Below are 19,212 nucleotides of genomic sequence, written 5' to 3'. Positions count from 1 at the left end.
ATGCACGAAAAAAAGAATATTAGTTACAACTAAGATAATGGTTATTATATATAATTTGTCATGCATTTTCAATTTAATTTATTTACAGTATTAAAAAAAGTAGCTAAAAATGATGGATATTTGAAATCAGGAAAAAAGGATTTGACGCATATTTATTTATTAGGAAAAATAAGTTATATAAAAAAAGTGAGAAAAAAAGAGAAGGGTAAAAATGGTTGGCTTAGAATCCTTGACCTATGTGAAAGATGAAACTGCTGAAAAAATTCTGACAGTTAAATTTATAGTATTAAATAGAAACTTACTTTTTGACATTCACAAGTTTATTGATGTCAGTTTTGTGAGACAGTAGCAAATGAAATTGAATTCTTAAATTCAAATCCAAACAAACGGCTCTGACAGTCACAAAATGTCACAAAATGTGCATGTGGTGAGTGTTTGCTTAACGCGTCCCACACTTCTCTATCTTGAATGCTTATACGATAAATTGATAAAAAAGAGGAAGAAAGTTATGAAAGAAGAGAGAGAAAAAATTGCAGTATCCTAGGCCTTTTTTTTTTTTGTTTCCTTTTCAACTTGTTCAGTTACTATTTCCATTCATTCAAATCTATTCATTAATTTATTTCCAATTCTTTTTAACTTATCTCTTCTCTCACAACTATAAATATGTATCACTGCCACTCTCTCTCACAGACAACAACTCTTCTTCTTGGATCTTATGCGTTTCCACCAAATCACACGCTGTCTACTACTCTGCTCGTTTTGAGGATCTCGTGAAGACCTTCTGTGGTTTATTTCTTATGTGTTTGCTTTTCTGATTGGATTTATTTCGATCTTCATATGGCTATTGAAGCACAGTTGTATCCCAGCAATCAGTTTTATGGCTCAAAGAACTTGATGGTGTGTTTGAATTCTCAAGCTTATGGTCATAAGCATAATCTGCAACAACCAGAACAACAACAATGTCTACAACATCTGCACCATGCTAGACAGATGAATCAAACCACGTCTCTTGTTGATCCCACCTTTTCTTGTTTTTCCAATTCAAATGCCCAGAATAATGCTTTCAACAAGTACAACCACAACGCTCAACCCTTAGCCTCGTATCCTCAACACTTGGCTACTGAACTTGATGAACAGAGAGATATCGATCACTATATCAGATCTCAGGTTAGTTTCGTATAGCGTTACATTAACAGTTTTTTTAAGGTTTTAAAACTTCAACGAGCGTGATTCCGGCAGGGAATCTGGAAGGTCCACCACCGTACTGCCACGGAAATTGTGTTCCATCGGTTGTTTTTATCTGCAATTTCAAGGAGCTGCTTGACTTTTTTGCCATTGAACAATTGAGAGATTTGTTTGCTAGCTAACAATTTTTTTTTTGTCATTTTAGTTTTGTGTCACAACCAGTCTAATCGGTGTTTGTTTTGTGTTTGCGCAGAATGAAAAGTTGAGAGTTTTGCTGCAAGAGCAAAGAAAACAGCATATGGCGGAGTTACTGAAGAAGATGGAATTGAATGCCCTTCATTTATTGAAACAGAAAGATGAAGAAATAGTGCAAGCATCGAATAAAACGATGGAGTTGAAAGAGTTTTTGAGAAGGTTGGAAGTGGAGAAGGAATCATGGAGAAAGGTGGCTGAGGAAAAGGAGGCTGTGATATTGTATCTTCATAACAACTTAGAACAGATGAAGGAAAGAGCAGTGCATGGGATGACATCAGAGGATGCAGAGTCGTGTTGCGATGATAACATGAGAATCACAGCAGCAATGGGGGAAGGAACAGGAGAGAAGAGAGTGTGGCATAGTAGTGGGGTAGGAGAAGTTGAACAAATTAGGAAAAAGACAATGGATTGCAAATGTTGTAATTCTCAAAAATCGTGTTTTATGTTTCTTCCTTGCAGGCATCTCTGTTCGTGTAAAACTTGTGAGCCTTTTCTACAAGTTTGTCCTGTCTGTAGTATGCCCAAAAAGTCTAGCATAGAGACTTTAATCACATAATTTTATACAAAATTACTTTTTTGTTTTAGCACAGTTTCTTTCTCTTTTATGATTCTCTTTCATCACAGGTTCTAATGCAGAGCTAACCTTTTGAGTTTGGCCATGAACCTTTATGAACATGAACAATTACAAGTTATTTTTTTATGATGCTATGTGTCATATTCAAGAGGGATTCCTGATGAATGGTCTATTCATGCTTTCTGCCATTTCCAAGATATCGATGAATGGTCTATTCTGGATTCTGTGTCATCTTAGTTTCTCGGAGTATTTTCACCATAAAAGCTGTTCACACCCCAACTTTATCACCATCACCAGTTACTTGTGTATATGTAAAAACATATTTATAACTGTTTCTTTTCCAATGTCCACATTTTCATATGATGTTATTCAATTACAAATTATAATATTAGTTATTTTTCTTTATTTTTATAATGATATTAAACATGATTTACAATTAATTCATACAATTAATTCATAGTGTAAATATTTTATATGCATGATACATACTCATTAAATAAAAAAGCATGAAATATCTTTATGTTTGCAAGATTAAAAAGTATTTATTTTAATTTAATATTATATAAAATATAAATGATAGTATAACCTTCTCCAATATTTCTTAATAATCATCTCAATTTTTTCAAAATATCTTTAGTATTAAATACATACATACATATATATATATATATATATATAAGACCTTCTTTTAATAAATAAGAAGACTGATAAATAAAAATGTAAAAATATATATCCTTAATTTTCATTTTTTACTATGAATTTAATTATTTTATTGAATTTTCATTATTCTTTCATGAGTTGTTTAAATAAATTAAACTACAATTATTTAGGCTTAAATTCACTCCAATGTCTAATAAATTTAAAATGTGTAATTTGATTTATACAAAAATTTTATTAGATATTTTATTTTCTATTAAAAAATAAACAATTCTGATCCACTGTGATATAATTCACTGTTTTTTCAGAAAATATTAATGTAGCGGTCATATTACAAAGGGAATAAAGTAAAACAGTTTAATTATATATATATATATATATATTTAATTTTTTAATTTTATTAAATTAAACAATTGATTCATTATAATGTCCTTCATCTGTTATCAGAAAATATTAAAGTTTAGGTCGTAATAACATTTAATAGGAAAAAATAGGAAAGAGAAAAAGGTTGGTGGGTGAGTGATCACATAGCCTAGGACTATAGAAAGTGGTCAATAATATTCCAAGAGAACATAGAGTAAAAATGATTTAATTATATATTTGATTTTTTAGCTTTTTAAAGTTAATTATACTATAATAGTATTCCATAGTTGTCATAAAATATTAATGTATCAGTTATAATAAAATTTAATAAAGAAGAATGAAAAGATAAAGGAATAGAAATATAAATGATACAATTTTGATAGAGAAATGTGTAATAAAATATGTATTTTAGATTAATTATTATAAAAAACATTAATGTGCAAGCTACAATAACATAATAACATCTAAAGAGAAAAGAATGGAAAAGAAAAATAACACTTAAAAAAAAATAATAGATAGAAAAAATGTTGAACTATGATATATGATACTATGAAAAAATAAAGAATAAAATTTTTTCACTCTATAAATTACTCCGATATTACACAAAAGTAAATATATATAATCATACAATAACTTTAACTTCTCATAACACTAATATCAATAAAATTACCATTCAAATAAAATTATTATATCATTCATTTTTTTATTGTTTATAATAGGATATATTCTATATTAGATATTTTCATCGATATACAATTCATTATGAAAAAATATAAGATTATTTTTTTAGTTCACTTACCTACTTAGACACATAGTATGGAAGATAGGTATGGAATAAGGTGAGTCATTGTCCTAGCTAGTTCGTATAATAATAAAAAAATAATTTTTTTCTGTAGTTTCTCAAATTTCTTCCTGCATCTCACTAATTTTATATTAATGAATATTTGTCATATATTTGTCATGATTTCAGGACAACAAAGTTTTGATAATGTAGCATGATTTGTTTTTAAAACTTTAAAGTCATTTTCATATATTTCTTTTTAATAGTAACTTGAATTTTTGAATTATGAACTAAATTTAAATATTTGTAAAAAAAAGTTAAAAAATATGAATATTTTTAAGAACTCTTAAGAAAAATTATTTATATATTTACTTTTTTATCTAACTAAACATATTTGATACTATATTTGGTTTATAAATTTCTAAAGGTTAATAACATAAATGTATCTTCTGATTGAATTTAGGTATAAAGTCATGTATCAAAATAATTAATGGAACAATATTGAATATGGAAGAAAACATATATAAATAAGAATGTATAAGAATATAAAAATACGAGGAAGATTAATGCTAGTTTATAATTTTAACAAGTGCAAGATTTTAGAAAATTAATGAGATGGATAATTTTGTTCATCTGTAAAGAATAGGAATTAAACAATTATGATAACCATGTATAATTTATTGTTTTCTTTTAGCAATATCCAAAAAATATATTTTGATATAGATCTGTAAAATTGTGATTATGTATTTATTACGTCTTCTAAGTTTGGTACATTTTTAAACATATATCTTACAAATGTATCTGCAAGAAATATATTCAGTGAGGTTGAATTAAAACTTTTATTTGGATTGATGGTATTACAGCTGAACAATGTTCAGTGAAGGATATCTGCATGCCATTTACACCAGTTTAGTGAGGAACTGGTGAACATGATTTTGTGGATATAGAACACTGCAGACCAGTTTAGTTTTGATCGAAGCTGCACTCAAATGGTCAGAATTAAAATTTAAAACATAGTAAATCACTTAGATAGTAGTTGTATCTGCTTCAATTACATCATGATTCACACAGGACACAGAATTTGAATTCACTAAATTACACATTGATTAAAGAGATAAAAGATAAAGTAAATTCATAATATATAAGTACTGAAAATCTCACCTACAAGTTGGTTACCCCAAACAATCCACATGATGGAGAAGAAAGCCTCTTCAGAAAGAAAGACAAGGATCACAAGCATTTTTTTTAAATTTAAAAATCAAACTTCCAGGGATCCAAACTTACAAAAATGCTTTTATTGTATGGTACAAAACAATGTCAAATGTAATTTTAAAAACTAAATCATGAGATGAAAGAATTGTCATTCAGCAGTCCACTTCTGCAGAATCATGTTCCCAACAATTTAGGAACTCCCTTTGATAGCTAGGGAAAGAAAGAGGCTAATATTTCATCATGTTTTTGTCAGCAACAGAACCATTGAACTTACATATAGACACTCAAATGCAAAGTACATATTTAACAGTCAATTACACAAGTTGTCTGGATGATATACTTCCTCTTGAGGACCAAATTTTTCTCTAAAAGACTTTACTTTTTCTAAATACCAAAGCGTTGTTCGTAGGGAAAAAGGACCTTGCTGATTAACCATAACTTAATACAGACTAAACCCAAAAAACTGGCTAACAATGATAGCAAATCCGAGGGCTATTGCAATAAGAGAAGAAGCCCAAGTGAGCTTCTCGGTTATCCTAGGTACTCTATCTTTCAGTGCCTGGCTACACGAACCTATAAACACAGTATAGCTTCCCATTGCGATTACAGTTCCTATTAAGAACATGATGAGAAATGCAGCACCGGCCAAACGAGAAGGCAGAGCAAGGGCAGGCAAAACCATCATCAATGCATCCGGTTGCAGTCCATGAACTATCCCAGTGGCAAAAGTAGCAAATCCAATATTCTTTTTGCCTACTGTTGGATCGTCAAGTGATTCATACACGTTGACATCACTTTCTAAAGCAACACCCGCTGTATGTGCTTCTGAGGCTTCTCTAATTCCCATAGCACCAATTATTAGCAGGGTTAGACCCACCACTCTAGTGCCCCAAGTTCGGATAATTTCAATATGGAGTTTATCCTTGAGAATCAAAAATATTAACCCAAAAAGAACCTGACCAGCATCATGACCACAACCCCAAAGGGCTCCAACAGCAGCACTCTCCATTCGGGTTCGGCCAATTGACAATGGAGCCAAGGCGGCTAGGTGGTCAGGCCCTGATAGTGTGTGCAAGCAGCCAGCAAAGAAACCAGTCCAAGCACTACTCAGGAGCTCAGTGTGGATTAATTTTCTACCAACTGCAGCTGCAGCAGGACCACCAGTCCTCGCAGCAGTTTGAAAGGTTGCAAAAGCTGCTGGTGCAATAGCAGGATGGATTAAGATCAAGGCAAGAGCAGAAAGTATTATAAGAATCCGAGCTGGTATTGCCTGAGACAAAAAGCACGAGGATTCTTTTATTAAGATCTATTCATACACCACAATTTTAAAAAAACAATATATGCCACACGTAACTTTGTGTATATACAAGTCTCTATTCAATTACATATATATAACTCACAAGAAACTTGTTGATCTTGTTTTATTGGCATAAATATGTAACTCATGACAGAAATTGGTCACGCCATCAAGGTACAAAAGGGTCATAGACATGTTTGTTACGCTAGAAAAATAAGGGGAAAGAAAACAGAAGCATGGATACAAGAAAAGAGGCACTTAATTCTAAGTTTGTAAAGAAGATTCTTCAAACTTGGCACACATCAAATTCGAATTGTATAGTACGGGTGCCTGACATTTTAAAAAGGAAAAGCTGTATCACCCCTTACAGGGACATTTTATTTAATCTTTAACTCAAAAAACCAAATGGTGTTTTGCTCATGAAACATGAATTTGAAAATGACCAGAGATACAGAAACGAGAGAGAGAAAAGATTACGTAACAACAATGATTGCTCGGAGCAGAATCATACCTTTGGGTTTTGGAAAGTGACTGTTTTGATTTGATTGAGAGAATGGGGATCGGGTGGGGGTCGATCTGGAGAAGAGGAAATGGATGGAAAAGTATTGGGGTGTTTAGAAGATGGAAGAAAGGGAGTGGAAGACAAAAAAGGAGACGGGTTTTCATATCTGCAACAAATTGAGGTGACCCTCTTCAAGTGGGAACGTGTTAATGGAGATAAATTGATTCTTGAAGTTGCAGGTTGAAATGGGAAAGAGTTGGTGAAAGTTTTGAAGGAAGAAGGTGAAGGCGAAGACAGAAGCCAATCCATGTCTGGCTTCTATAAACAGAAACAGAGGAAGAGAAACAGAGCACACAACACAGATTATTTCCTTTCTTTTCTCCTTTTCATAGCTTATAAGTCCAAATTGTTGTTCTCAAAACCGAAAGCCAATGTTCAAAGGTTAGGTGGTACTTTGCCGCACCGGCCCAATCAGAATTAATAAAATTAGATTATTACTTTACGATATTAAAAATAAAAATAAAATATTTTTAAAATTTCAAATCAAATGCACTGTAATTCTCAAACTTTAATTTTAATAATAATCAATATTTTTGGTTTATTTTTTTTCAAAACAAAACATTATATCATTTAAAATTAGTAATGAGAACAAGTCCTTTGGACATGTTTTAGGTTTTATTTTCAATATATATATAATATTGAATATTTTTTTATATTTTTTTATTTTTTATTTTTCACTTTTATATCAATTATTCTAAAAATTTGTTTGATGATTAATTTAATTCAGACGACCAACAATTCATATTTTTTTACTAAAAATATATTATTAGTATAGTGAAAAGTGTGATGCTTTTTATTTTATTTTCAAGTGGTAATAATTGTTTGTGATAATTGTTTTTTATGGTTAAAGATAAACATTGGTAGTTAAAGTAATTTTGTGGAGTGTTTCTTAAAGAGAGTTGTGTTTTAATTTGTTTATTTTTTTTAGAAGACACAAAGCAAAATAAAAATAGAAAAACAAAAATATCCAACTACAGAAATGAAGTATAAAACTTTAAAAAAAAGTCACATTGAAAAAATATCAAATACAACAATTTTTCTTATTATCTTTCTCAAACACTCTCAGATGATAAAACTACTCTTTAAATCACAAGTATATGTTGAAGCATATTGAGAGAAAAGAACTTAAATGAATCATATCTAATACCAAATATTGTGACTAAAAAAAGTAGAAGAAAAATAAATTATGTTTTATTTAAGATTATTTAATTTTTTTTAAAACATTTTAAACTAACTTTTAATAATTAATATGAAAAAAAGAGATGTAGGAATGAAAATGGAAGGAAATTTAGAATTTAACAATTTAAGTAATGGTATTAGGTCCGTTGTGATTTTTGAGCATATAAGGTTTGTGGAGTCTGGTGAGATAAAGTAGAGATTAAATTAAAGTAATAAAAAAGAAATAAAAGTTGAGCAGAAAAGAAAAGGACAAAAAGAATAGCACACGATAACCCACCTTTTAACGTGCTTTGACATGTGCTTTCGTGTGTTAGGCACACACCGCAGACCCACTCGCCCTTTCTTTTTTTTCTTCAATCATCTCCTACATACTCATCACAACATTACAATCTGTATTCATAAAATAACAAAAATATTAACATTTGAATAATTGTTTAAGGATTTTAACTTTATTAATTTATATATTTTATTTACCAGTCGGATTCAGTTACTTCCTGAATAAATGGAATTCTTCCCGTTAAGACCACATACAATCTAAGCTGGGAGCATTTAGATCTAAGCTTGGAGTATTTAGATTAACCACAAATATAACAATTTCTTACCTATTGTTTTTTCTTTCTATTTTATTTATACATTCTTTATTATATGTTCAAATTATTTTTTTTTATTTTTTTTATCTGATCTTAGTAATCATTTTCAACAATAAACATTATCTCTTTGTTTAAGATTGATTTATCAGACTTGATTTACACTTATACGATATTAATATCATTAAATACGTAAATCTATAATTGATCGTGATAATTTCAAACTCGATCCATGATATAAAGTCCTAAATCACAACCATTAAAACTAAGTTTAAATTAACAAATAAGTTAAATCTTTAAATATCAACGACTAATTTATTCATGTTAAATTAGTTCTATTACATCACAATCCAATAATATAAATATATTTATATAGTAATAATAATATAAATATATTTATATAATAATAATGATAATAAAATAAATTATAAAATAAATGTAAACATTATAAAGTAATAATAAGAATAATACTTAAAATTAAAATATATATATATATATAAAATAAACTTATAAATAATATTATTATTTAAATCTAATATGAAATTATTATTTTTACATTTAAATTTATTTTAAATTATAAAAAAATATTAAAATTTATTATATTCCAAATTTTTGCAGAAATTTATCATAATTATGAATATTAAAATCTTATTTTAAATTAAAAAAAATTGTCTATTGTTTATGCTTTGACAATTTTACATAATTTATATATTGTATGAAGTTAGTTTTTACATATTCTCATAATCAATTAAGTATATTTTTTAAATTATTTTTAAATATAAAGAGAAATTTATAATATTAATTTTTATTAATTAAAAAAATTATAATTTCAATTACAATAATTACATTACTCATAAATTTTTCTTTCACTTTTTATTATATATATCTTAATTCAAACAACCTTCTTCCTTTATATCTTTTTTAAATAATATCACATTTACTTTCCAAAAATCATTTTCTAATTCATACAAACTCAAATAAACTATTAGAGAGTTGATTCAAGAACCATTTCTCTCTACTCCATATATCAGGGCAATGAAAGAATTGTTCTATAAAATACGATTGCACTATTTTCTTAAAACAACCGTACGGATACTTAGCCAATGAGATTGTACCAAATGAGATTCGTTTTACCCATGGTTTTAGGGGTGTGTCCTTAGTAGCTACATAACTCATTTTTTAACTCCTAAGAAAGGAAGACAATCCCATTATCCTGCATAATTGAAAAGGAAAGATTGTCTAAAAGTAGGTGGGTTTTTTTTCTCCATTTTGAAAAGTCAAAATAGGTGTTCCTAAAATACTTTTTGGACATGATTTTTCCTCTTCCAAAATTTACTATCTATGTTATAGAATATGTATTTCAAAAGTCTTCTTATTTTATTTTGGAAATAGCTTTTTGATATGCATATAAAAACAATTTTGCAATTTTTTTTCATAAAGTCTATTTGTATCGGAGTTATTTAAAGTTTATTTTGACGAAAGTTTGTTGACATTATTAGATCACTTGTTGTTGGATCACCTATTATATAGTTTCACACATGAGTTAACTAGGATGTGTTTAAGATCCTATATCGACTAAAATTAAAAAACATTGTATAGTATATAAGTATGTGCAAATCTCAACTTATAAGTTGATTTTATAAGGTTGAGTTAAGCTTAAAGTTCATTTCTTAATATGGTATCAGGGTCATTTAAAATTTATCTTATATAGAGTTTATTGATTTTATCAAGTCACGCCATTAAACTAGAGATAAAAACATTTCATATTATATATATTAATGCAAATCTCACCTTATAAATTGATTTTATAATATTAAATTAATATTAAAGTAAACCAACTTTCAATATTTCATTGAGAATCAGAATCAGTACAAAACAATTTATTCTTAACTCAAACAACTAACTAGTAGATACAAAGTATGATTTTTTATTTCTTAGGGATTCTATACTACTAAACTATAAATTAGTATAAATAGAATATACTTTTTTTTATTATTTTGGTGTTATTTTTTAATTAAATAATTTTATTCTTAACCAAATAATTTCTTTGGTTGAAGAAAATAATCATGGACAAGTTTTACTAAATTCATTCTTATAAGATGATTACTTTTTTAATGTGTGTATTATATTGTTTCAGTGTAGATGTACAGACAAAGCACGTGTTTAGTAAGTAATCAAATACATAATTCAACCAAAGTTGATCTCATGGGATTACATTGATATTTCTGTAGCGTTTGACAATCCTATGGGGTGAGTTTTGAAAATGAAGAACATTATTTTTCACATGCATATCATATCATATCATGGAGTGTTTTATTAATGTGGATATTATGTATAGTGATTTTCATCATCATTATTTCCTTTACCCATAAAATAAAGAAACATTGCATTATTCTGAATGGTCACTTTCCATCTCCATCATCCCTTTCATGGTTATACAAAATATTAGCATTTTTAATTTACTTAAATAATGTACAAATGAAAAGGAACTCACGCTTATCACAATACTAATTAACTTTTCAAATGGTTAAGTTATTTAAAGAAGAATGAGGTTGCTTTAAAAATATTTATTTTATTTTATTACGAACGGAACTTTAAATCTAAGTCAACTCTATAAAATTGATTTTAATAGTCTATTACGAAGTGAACTTTAAGTCTAATTTAACCCCATAAAACCGATTTATGGGGATGAGATTTGCACTCACTTATATACAATAAATTGTCCTCATCTCTAGTCGATATGAGATCTTCAACACAACGTGATGCTGTTTCTGATCTTTGACGACTCCACTTTTGTGACCGGCCTTGATCTAAGGGTCGACGACGGCTTTGTACAGAACCACTAATTATTCGGCATATGCATGTACTCATTTTGGTTACATTCCATCTTTATGAATAACAAACTGTCGCAATACAACTTTTATATATGTTGTGTACGTCAAATTCAAATTAATTGGAGTTTTCAATCAGTAACTTCCATCTTTATAACTCTAATTCAAGGTAACAAGGTTGTTCCCTCATTACTCCAAAATCAACAATATGCAATATCTCATTGGTTTAGATATACAGTCGTAACCTTTTCACCAACTTCATCTCCAAAACTGTTCTTATACAAAAGGATCAAGACAACTTCTACTAAAATTTGAATCGGTTATTAGGTTCACATTTATTTTCACGCTTTTCAGACTAGTTTGACTTATTTTTCCTTCCTTTATTCTAGTTCCTTCATTCCAGTCAAACTCTTCTTAATTTCTTTCGCTCAGGAGTAGGGAGGACACATGCAGAAGGTGTTCTGACACTTAAGTAATTATTCGGCATTCGATGCAATTAATACGTGATAATAACATACTTTTTTTTCGAGAATTGTGATTATTTTTATGCTTATTATGGACCCGTTATTACTGGATCGTGATTAAGAACGTATTACCTGATTTTTTTTTTGTACGATTTAGACTTGTTAATTTCTTTCTAATCTTAATGCATTTTTGAATATGTTGGTTGACCAATATCAAATACCAAGGTTGCTCTTAGGTCTCATCTGATTTCGATCGACACAAATTCATTTTTGTGAAACCATGATCATAATTTTTAAAAGAGAAGGCTTCATTACACAAAGTCCGTTGTCAAAATATTGGTTTTGTGTTGTAAATTCTTTTAAGGGGGAATAGAAACGTTTGATTTCTTGTGTATTCTCTATATATATACACAATTCATGGCCAAAAGCTTGAAAAATTTTAAGGTCACATTAAGTTTTTCATTAATTACAGTAAAGTAAAGGTGTTAGACGCGATTTTGCATCTCAAAGAAATTTGAAGGGAACTCTTGTTAGATGCTTTGTAATTTATGACATGAGCTGAACCATGAAGTTAGTAAAGTTGTTTTTTATACAGAATATCAAACAAGTTAATAAAAACACTAAGGTTTTTTTTTTTTTTTTTTTTTTAAGTTCATATGTGTCTTGATTCACTATATGGAAGACTCCTCTTTAAAAAATAGTTAATGGCATTATTTTATTTATTAGATTAAAAGCTCCACATATTCTCTCTAGGTTTAAAAATATGTTGAACCGATTCTCCAAGTACAGGAAGCAATGACTTGCACTTGTGGTAAATTGTAGATCGATCCTCTTCTGATCACGAGTTTGGGTGCAAAAACTCTGTGAATAAAATTTTGGTGTACTAATCAAGTTGTCATTCGTAAAACTGAGAACAAAATAGCTGAAGGTAGTAAAATGAAGTAAAGTGGAAGGAGATGTGACTGTAAAAATAGTTTCTTATGGTCTGTTACATATATCTGAACGCCTTGATAAGTGCCAAAAGTTTGATCTCAAGGTGATAAGGTTGAACTCCAAACTGACAAAAATGGAATCAGAACAAAGTCTTGCATGTCTGTCACCTGTATTTTATTTTGTGGGAGTACGTAGGAGACAAATCAGGCTGCAAAATATTTCTGTCATTTACTTAATTCTTACCTAATTATCAATTACCATGATTATTAATTTCTATTTGTTACGGGAGGATGAGACTTAGAGAACTATTGAATAACCGGTTTCAGACAGGTTGCTAGAGTTTCACTATGATGCTTCTTGTCCAGGTGCTACTCCTTCAGGCCTCGGTCATTCAGTCTCAAGTGAATGTCGAATGGGAGAGGTACGTGCAGAAGGTACTCCGACGCTCAAGTCAGTAAAATGGGTAAAAAGAGGTGTTCGGCACTCGGAGGTATACAGTGATAATGACGTACCTTTGTCATTGGAATATGTGACGTACCTTTGTCATTGGAATATGTGACGTACCTTTGTCATTGGAATATGTGCTATCTATATTATTTTGATGGACTTACCTTGTTGGGTTGAATTAGTAGAGTGAGTCACACTTAGAACGTATTACTTAATTCTTAATGATAGTTTAACTTTACTGACTTTGATTTGAGTTTTAATAATTTAAATAAGTCAGTCGGTTTGCATGAACCAGGCTCGGTCGGCTCGGTCAAGCGGCCGTTCGGCCCATATGGATACATACCTAATTCATATATTTGGCCCTGCTAGAAGGAATGATTGGCGCTGCATTTGAAGGAACGTCTGGTGTACAGTGAAATATTTCAACATTCCTCTGCACTATAAATGCTGAAGCTGAAAGTAATTAAAGTTGTTGGTGAAAGTCATATCATATGTAAGTGTATGTGTGTCCCAATATCACTTTCGTTGTGGTTGACTACTGCTTGTGACAGTAATCCAGAAAAAGGTTAAACAGACAGCAAAACACATATATTAAATGCTAGTTTTTCTTTTATTAGAAGCTACATGAATTAAATAGTGGTTATAGAATGTGTATTAGGTAGAGGAGTTTAATATAGTAATATAATGGGAGAATGAGAAGGTGGAAAGAAGCGTAGTTGTAGAGTTGTAGTTAGTGTTTTGGTACTCAACAAACAATCCCAAGGGACCCAATCTGCTACCGCCACGCTGTTAAAGACATGGAACAACAACAGCATAAGCATATTCCCATTTTCCTAGTTTCTCACGCTTTTCCCTCGCTTCTTACACTGTGTTTGGATCCTAAGGGAGAAACAAGTCAAAACACTCACCACCCCCAAACCAAAGTCACACCGTTTGCTTTGTTTTGTTTGGTTTTGTTTTGTTGAAACAATCCGTAGTAGTTTGACGAGGATACTATTACTGCGCCTGCAATTCAATGGCTGATCCACGACCGTTGCTGCTCAACGATTCGGAGCCAACTCAACTCCAGGGCGGCAGACCCACCCGAATCGCCTCCCTTGACGTCTTCCGCGGCCTCTCTGTTTTTGTATCCAATTCTTTCACTCTCTTTCTTTGCTTTTAAACAAATTAATAAGCAAAGGTCTTATCTTTGTTCTGGGAATTGAACAAGGCTTTCCCTTTTTGAATTTCAGCTTATGATAGTGGTGGATTACGGAGGTTCCATCTTCCCCATCATTGCTCATGCCCCCTGGAATGGAATTCACTTGGCTGACTTCGTCATGCCATTTTTCCTCTTCATTGCTGGAATTTCCCTTGCACTCGTTTATAAGGTGCCTATTCCAGTGTCACATTACGTTTTCTGCTTTTCACTCCTTATATCAATCCAATTAATTAAAGCCCTCTTTTTTCTTTTTCCTCGCAATATGTCAGAGAAGGCCGCAGAGAACACAGGCTACATGCAAAGCTTTAGCTAGAGCAGTCAAACTATTTGTTCTCGGTATTGTTCTTCAAGGTACTTTCTTCTTACTTACTCTTTTCTATCCACACTGTCATGGTACTGTATAAGACTTCAATTCAACTATGTTCACCTGATTTTGCTGTACTGGCCAACTGCTTTTTCTGTTGTTCTAGCTTCATCGCCTCAATAAACAATATGTGTATTCATTTCAGGTGGCTATTTTCACGGAATAACTTCCTTGACTTTTGGTGTGGACGTTGAAAGAATTCGGTTGTTGGGAGTTTTACAGGTAGCTTCATCCATAAAACCATCTCTAGTAGCTTGCTGACTACTTTTCATACTATAAGTTGACAGTTGAAAGAAATGTATCTGATGTAGTTGTGATATATGACTCTACCTCATCACTAGTGGTTGATATCGGTATTGTTTCTATGCATATTATTTGAGGTAGCTAACGAATTTCATATGATGATCTATGAATCCAGAGGATATCTATTGGATACATTGTTGCAGCTTTATGCGAGATCTGGCTTCCACCTCCTCGATGGAAAGAAATAAATTTCCTCAAAAATTACTACTGGCATTGGTAAGGTTTTCATGTCAGAGCTATTAAATTTGAGGGCCCTAATATGTCGATATCTGTTTGCCCTTTTAATCAAGATTGTCTCTAACCCAAAACCATCCTTGATAAGTATAATTTCAGGCACCTATTGCTGCCACAGGATGTTTAAAAGTAAAACTTAACAACAGGCACTTTCCAAATTCAAAAGTCTCAACAAATGTTAGTAGGAAATTAAATGAACTTAAATAGCAGGATTATTCCATTTCACATTGAATGAAGTTGCCAAATATATTTATCTAGTATTACATCCAGTATATTCATATTCATTGGCGCATCATTTTACAAATATTTTTATGCAGGTTTGTTGTAGTGATATTGCTGGCACTTTACTCAGGATTACTGTATGGTCTATATGTTCCTGATTGGCAGTTTGATATATCAGCCTCGACCTCTTCGTTGCCTCCTATTGGTGGTGGTGTTGTTTACACGGTGAGGGTAGACCCAGCACCCTTCACTTCTCAACTTTTGTATCTTTTATTTGCTTCATTTTTTTGTTTAGAATTTGATTTCATGAATTCTTATCAAATTTTACTCGTTAGATAGCTGTCCTGCGCTTATTAATTGTCAAAAATGGCACGTGCTTATTCATGTTTGAAATTCATTTGTATGAGAATATACTGGTGTGGAATTCAAAATATTTAGTTTACGATGCTTACAATGTTCTCAGCCCAATATCAGGTCAATTGTTCAGTGAGAGGCGATCTTGGACCTGCTTGTAATTCTGCTGGAATGATTGATCGCTACATTCTTGGTCTAGGCCATCTGTATAGAAAGCCAGTCTACAGAAATCTTAGGGTATCTTATTGTTGATTCCATTTCTTTGTTCAATGCTTTACAGCATAATGTGACATGTTAATTCCTTGTTTATGATCTAACTTCCAGGAGTGCAATATGTCTAAGGGTCAAGTTTCAGATAGTTCACCTTCATGGTGTCATGCTCCTTTTGACCCAGAAGGCATTTTAAGGTAATAAGTATAAACTGCTAATATTTACCTGAGTCCATCAGTTAAAGTCCTTCCTCCTATGTAGAGTTGCCTTTTTATCTTGTGTAGTGCCTAGACAATTATGCTCTGTGCAACTGGAAGATTCTTTTGCAGATTAAAATGATCACTTTTTTAATTTGTGATATCGTGGAATTACAATCACAAATAAAGCCAACAAGGCCCGAGTAATATTGTTCTAATTTCAAAATCAAACCCAGTTGATTTTTCTTTTTGTTCCAAGAGATCAGAGGTATTATCCATTATGCTTAACAATTTTATCTATGGAAGACGCCCTTAAGAAAGTAGAATATATAAATTATCTTTGACCTTTACTTCTAAATGACCTTTACTTCTAAATGAGCTGGGACTTTTGTGTAACCTAGTTAGGACATGTTGAATCATCATACTTAGGTAATTTAATATAAATAACTTTTGTGGCATCTTTCAATACCATAAACATTTTTTCCACAAGTGTTTTAAAAGTTTTTAATTTTAAGGGAAGATCGAGTTGTGTGATGTGCTTTCAGTTGATGACCCCCGGTTTCTGTGACTGTTATCGCTTTCTGCATTAGTTCCTTCTGTTGTATTCTAGTTTCTATTATTCTTTGAAGAACCTGAAAGGTTTGTTTTCTATAGAACAAATTGTAGATGTTGATAATCTATATATTTATTCCTAGTGGGTTCTCACGTTCTTTACAGATGTTTTAATGATAGTCTGGCAAGAAAATATTTATTGAACAGCAAATTATATATATGGGTCGTAGGTTTTGTCTTAGTATTCGAGTTACATTTACTGGTAATGGCAGATGATAGTCTATAATTATCTTCACTTGTTCACAGCTCCATAACAGCAGCAGTTTCATGCATAATTGGACTTCAGTATGGTCACGTTCTTGCCCACTTACAGGTGAGATCAGTATCAAGTTTCCAAACCTCAATAGCCTGTAAAATTTAGCATTTTCAATATGAGTTCTTTAAATCCTAACTATGATCTGATAGTGCACTTCCCTTTGTAGAATTTTTTTGGCATTGAATCATCACAAGTACTGTAAATTGTGGCTTTGATGTCTTGGTTGGTAATTTGGTAGTCCTTAGTGGCTGACCTTTTTCTTTTATTTATGCTTGTCCTCTAGGACCACAAAGAGCGCCAATACAACTGGATGTGTTTTTCCCTTTCATCTTTGGCTCTTGGATTGTTCCTGGCCTCAACAGGTCCGTGCTGTAAACCATGTGTGAGATGTTGGAGATCCCATATCATCCATAAATAAAGTCAGTTTACAATTATATAAATCGGGACAATCTCACCTTACAAACTAGTTTTATGAGAATAGATTAAACTTAAACTCAGTTCTTAATATGAGAATCCTGTGTTTGTGGAACGCCCACTGAAAGTTATTTACTAATAACAAATCTCACATTCTCTTTCCATGATCATAATTGTTCGGGATTTTAGCAAATGAATTTCTTTATGTTCTTTAATGCCATAGAAAGTTTACAGATATTTATTTTACCCTTTTTACCTTTTGTTTTCAGGAATTCCAATAAATAAAGCTCTGTACACCGTCAGTTATATGCTACTAACTTCTGCAGGTTCTGGTCTCACATTCATTGCTTTATATTATCTGGTGAGTGCCACGTGATGTTATAAGAGAAAACTATACAGACAGAGATACAGTTCCTGCTTTATTTATTGGGTACTATTTTAGTATGAAGATTAAACCTGTGATCTCTTGCAATTTTCCAAACTTTTGACCACTATATCCCATCCCGAATGGCTTACATATTATTTAGATTACCCCGCATGTTCCTGATCAAGTTTAATTTTTGGCTCGCGGGTTCTTTCTTCGCCATTATCTTCCATTACATCATTCCTTCCGCATGCATCGTGTTTTGCAACATTCATTTTTTCCCTAGCTAGTTCCATTTTCTGATCATGGGCGTCATGTTCTCTTTGAAGACCAATATGATTACATTGTAATACTTTACCCAATTGTAGGTAGATGTTCATGGCCACAGGCGTTTGACAGCGGTGTTGGAGTGGATGGGAAAACACTCTTTGAGTATATTTGTTCTTGTATCTTCAAACTTAGCCGTGATTGCTATTCACGGATTTTATTGGAATAAACCCGAAAACAACATCGTAAGATACTGTTGAACGCTGCTGTTTTATGCCAGAAAATGTTCCGGTCCCCCAAACCAAAAATTGACTGTTACTTTTATGCAGATAAACTGGATTGTGACACGTTTCGACCGCACATAACCTCCTCGTATCTAACTGGTGTTAGATTTTGATGCCTTGCCTTTCATAGTGTACATATTGAAACCAGGAAAAGAAGGAAGAAGCAAACAATGCAAAGTAACACCATTGCATTGAAGTAAGGTTGTTTGAAGATGGGGTCGTGAGTGAGTGCTTATTGAAGTGCATAGGTAGTTTGGAATTTTGCATGACATCAACTGTATATTTTCCTTAAGAACTACCATGTAATTGTGAAATGGTTAGTGCTCACACTATCTCTTCTCTGTTTGGCTGGCCCATGTTCTATTCTGTCCTAAAAGGAATGCTAAATGTCTCATTCAATCCTTTCATGTGTTCAAAAGTAAAGAGCATACCTTAATAATTATCTCATGATCAGTTGCTTCTACAAAGTGACAAAGGCCATACCTTAATTATAAATATTCTTTTATTTTGTTGATTCAATAACTTACATTTTTTGTAACTCTTTTGTCCAAAAAGTTTTAAACAAATGTCAAGTCATATTTTCTAATGCTAAAAAAATTATAA

General features: G+C 31.3%; 3 protein-coding genes across 7 annotated transcripts; 2 read left to right on the top strand and 1 right to left on the bottom strand.

Annotated features, from left to right (window-relative positions):
• Nucleotides 1–691: 691 nt before the first annotated feature.
• Nucleotides 692–2,024, top strand: LOC137822750 (putative BOI-related E3 ubiquitin-protein ligase 3). The gene is made up of 2 exons (XM_068627741.2): nucleotides 692–1,167; nucleotides 1,439–2,024. Exons 1-2 carry the CDS (start codon nucleotides 838–840, stop codon nucleotides 1,994–1,996), a joined length of 888 nt encoding a protein of 295 aa, XP_068483842.1. The 5' UTR covers nucleotides 692–837; the 3' UTR covers nucleotides 1,997–2,024.
• A 3,246-nt stretch (nucleotides 2,025–5,270) lies between these two features.
• Nucleotides 5,271–7,277, bottom strand: LOC137821725 (chloroplast protein FOR GROWTH AND FERTILITY 2). The gene is made up of 2 exons (XM_068626460.2): nucleotides 6,836–7,277; nucleotides 5,271–6,297 (listed from the first exon to the last, which is right to left on the bottom strand). The coding sequence occupies exons 1-2, from the start codon at nucleotides 7,133–7,135 to the stop codon at nucleotides 5,467–5,469; spliced, it is 1,131 nt and encodes a 376-aa protein (XP_068482561.1). The 5' UTR covers nucleotides 7,136–7,277; the 3' UTR covers nucleotides 5,271–5,466.
• A 6,349-nt stretch (nucleotides 7,278–13,626) lies between these two features.
• Nucleotides 13,627–19,051, top strand: LOC137821396 (uncharacterized). Of its 5 annotated transcripts, none has more exons than XM_068625966.1 (13): nucleotides 13,627–14,453; nucleotides 14,560–14,697; nucleotides 14,798–14,879; nucleotides 15,038–15,114; nucleotides 15,311–15,411; nucleotides 15,747–15,876; nucleotides 16,126–16,242; nucleotides 16,330–16,412; nucleotides 17,271–17,337; nucleotides 17,564–17,642; nucleotides 17,964–18,055; nucleotides 18,427–18,570; nucleotides 18,655–19,051. In XM_068625966.1, the coding sequence occupies exons 1-13, from the start codon at nucleotides 14,343–14,345 to the stop codon at nucleotides 18,688–18,690; spliced, it is 1,257 nt and encodes a 418-aa protein (XP_068482067.1). In that variant the 5' UTR covers nucleotides 13,627–14,342; the 3' UTR covers nucleotides 18,691–19,051. The 5 variants fall into 5 exon arrangements, 2 of the variants coding, with proteins under 2 accessions (XP_068482067.1, XP_068482068.1); XR_011082790.2 differs by having other exon boundaries at nucleotides 13,708–14,453; nucleotides 17,564–17,699; XR_016515603.1 differs by having other exon boundaries at nucleotides 13,708–14,453; nucleotides 16,115–16,242.
• Nucleotides 19,052–19,212: the final 161 nt, after the last annotated feature.

This window comes from Phaseolus vulgaris, chromosome 9, assembly GCF_051622355.1.
Source record: "Phaseolus vulgaris cultivar YP4 chromosome 9, ASM5162235v1, whole genome shotgun sequence".
Taxonomy (NCBI): Eukaryota; Viridiplantae; Streptophyta; class Magnoliopsida; order Fabales; family Fabaceae; genus Phaseolus; species Phaseolus vulgaris.
This window is presented reverse-complemented; position numbering and strand designations above follow the sequence as displayed.

What these genes read in the sequence shown, in the direction of transcription:
- LOC137822750 (XM_068627741.2), top strand. Translation starts at nt 838, where the DNA reads ATGGCTATTGAAGCACAGTTGTATCCCAGCAATCAGTTTTATGGCTCA. An exon ending in ATCACTATATCAGATCTCAG is followed by an intron (nt 1,168 to 1,438) that starts GTTAGTTTCGTA and finishes GTGTTTGCGCAG; the next exon opens with AATGAAAAGTTGAGAGTTTT.
- LOC137821725 (XM_068626460.2), bottom strand. Translation starts at nt 7,135, where the DNA reads ATGGATTGGCTTCTGTCTTCGCCTTCACCTTCTTCCTTCAAAACTTTC. An exon ending in TCACTTTCCAAAACCCAAAG is followed by an intron (nt 6,298 to 6,835) that starts GTATGATTCTGC and finishes TTTTTGTCTCAG; the next exon opens with GCAATACCAGCTCGGATTCT.
- LOC137821396 (XM_068625966.1), top strand. Translation starts at nt 14,343, where the DNA reads ATGGCTGATCCACGACCGTTGCTGCTCAACGATTCGGAGCCAACTCAA. An exon ending in TCTCGGTATTGTTCTTCAAG is followed by an intron (nt 14,880 to 15,037) that starts GTACTTTCTTCT and finishes TATTCATTTCAG; the next exon opens with GTGGCTATTTTCACGGAATA. An exon ending in AAAAATTACTACTGGCATTG is followed by an intron (nt 15,412 to 15,746) that starts GTAAGGTTTTCA and finishes ATTTTTATGCAG; the next exon opens with GTTTGTTGTAGTGATATTGC.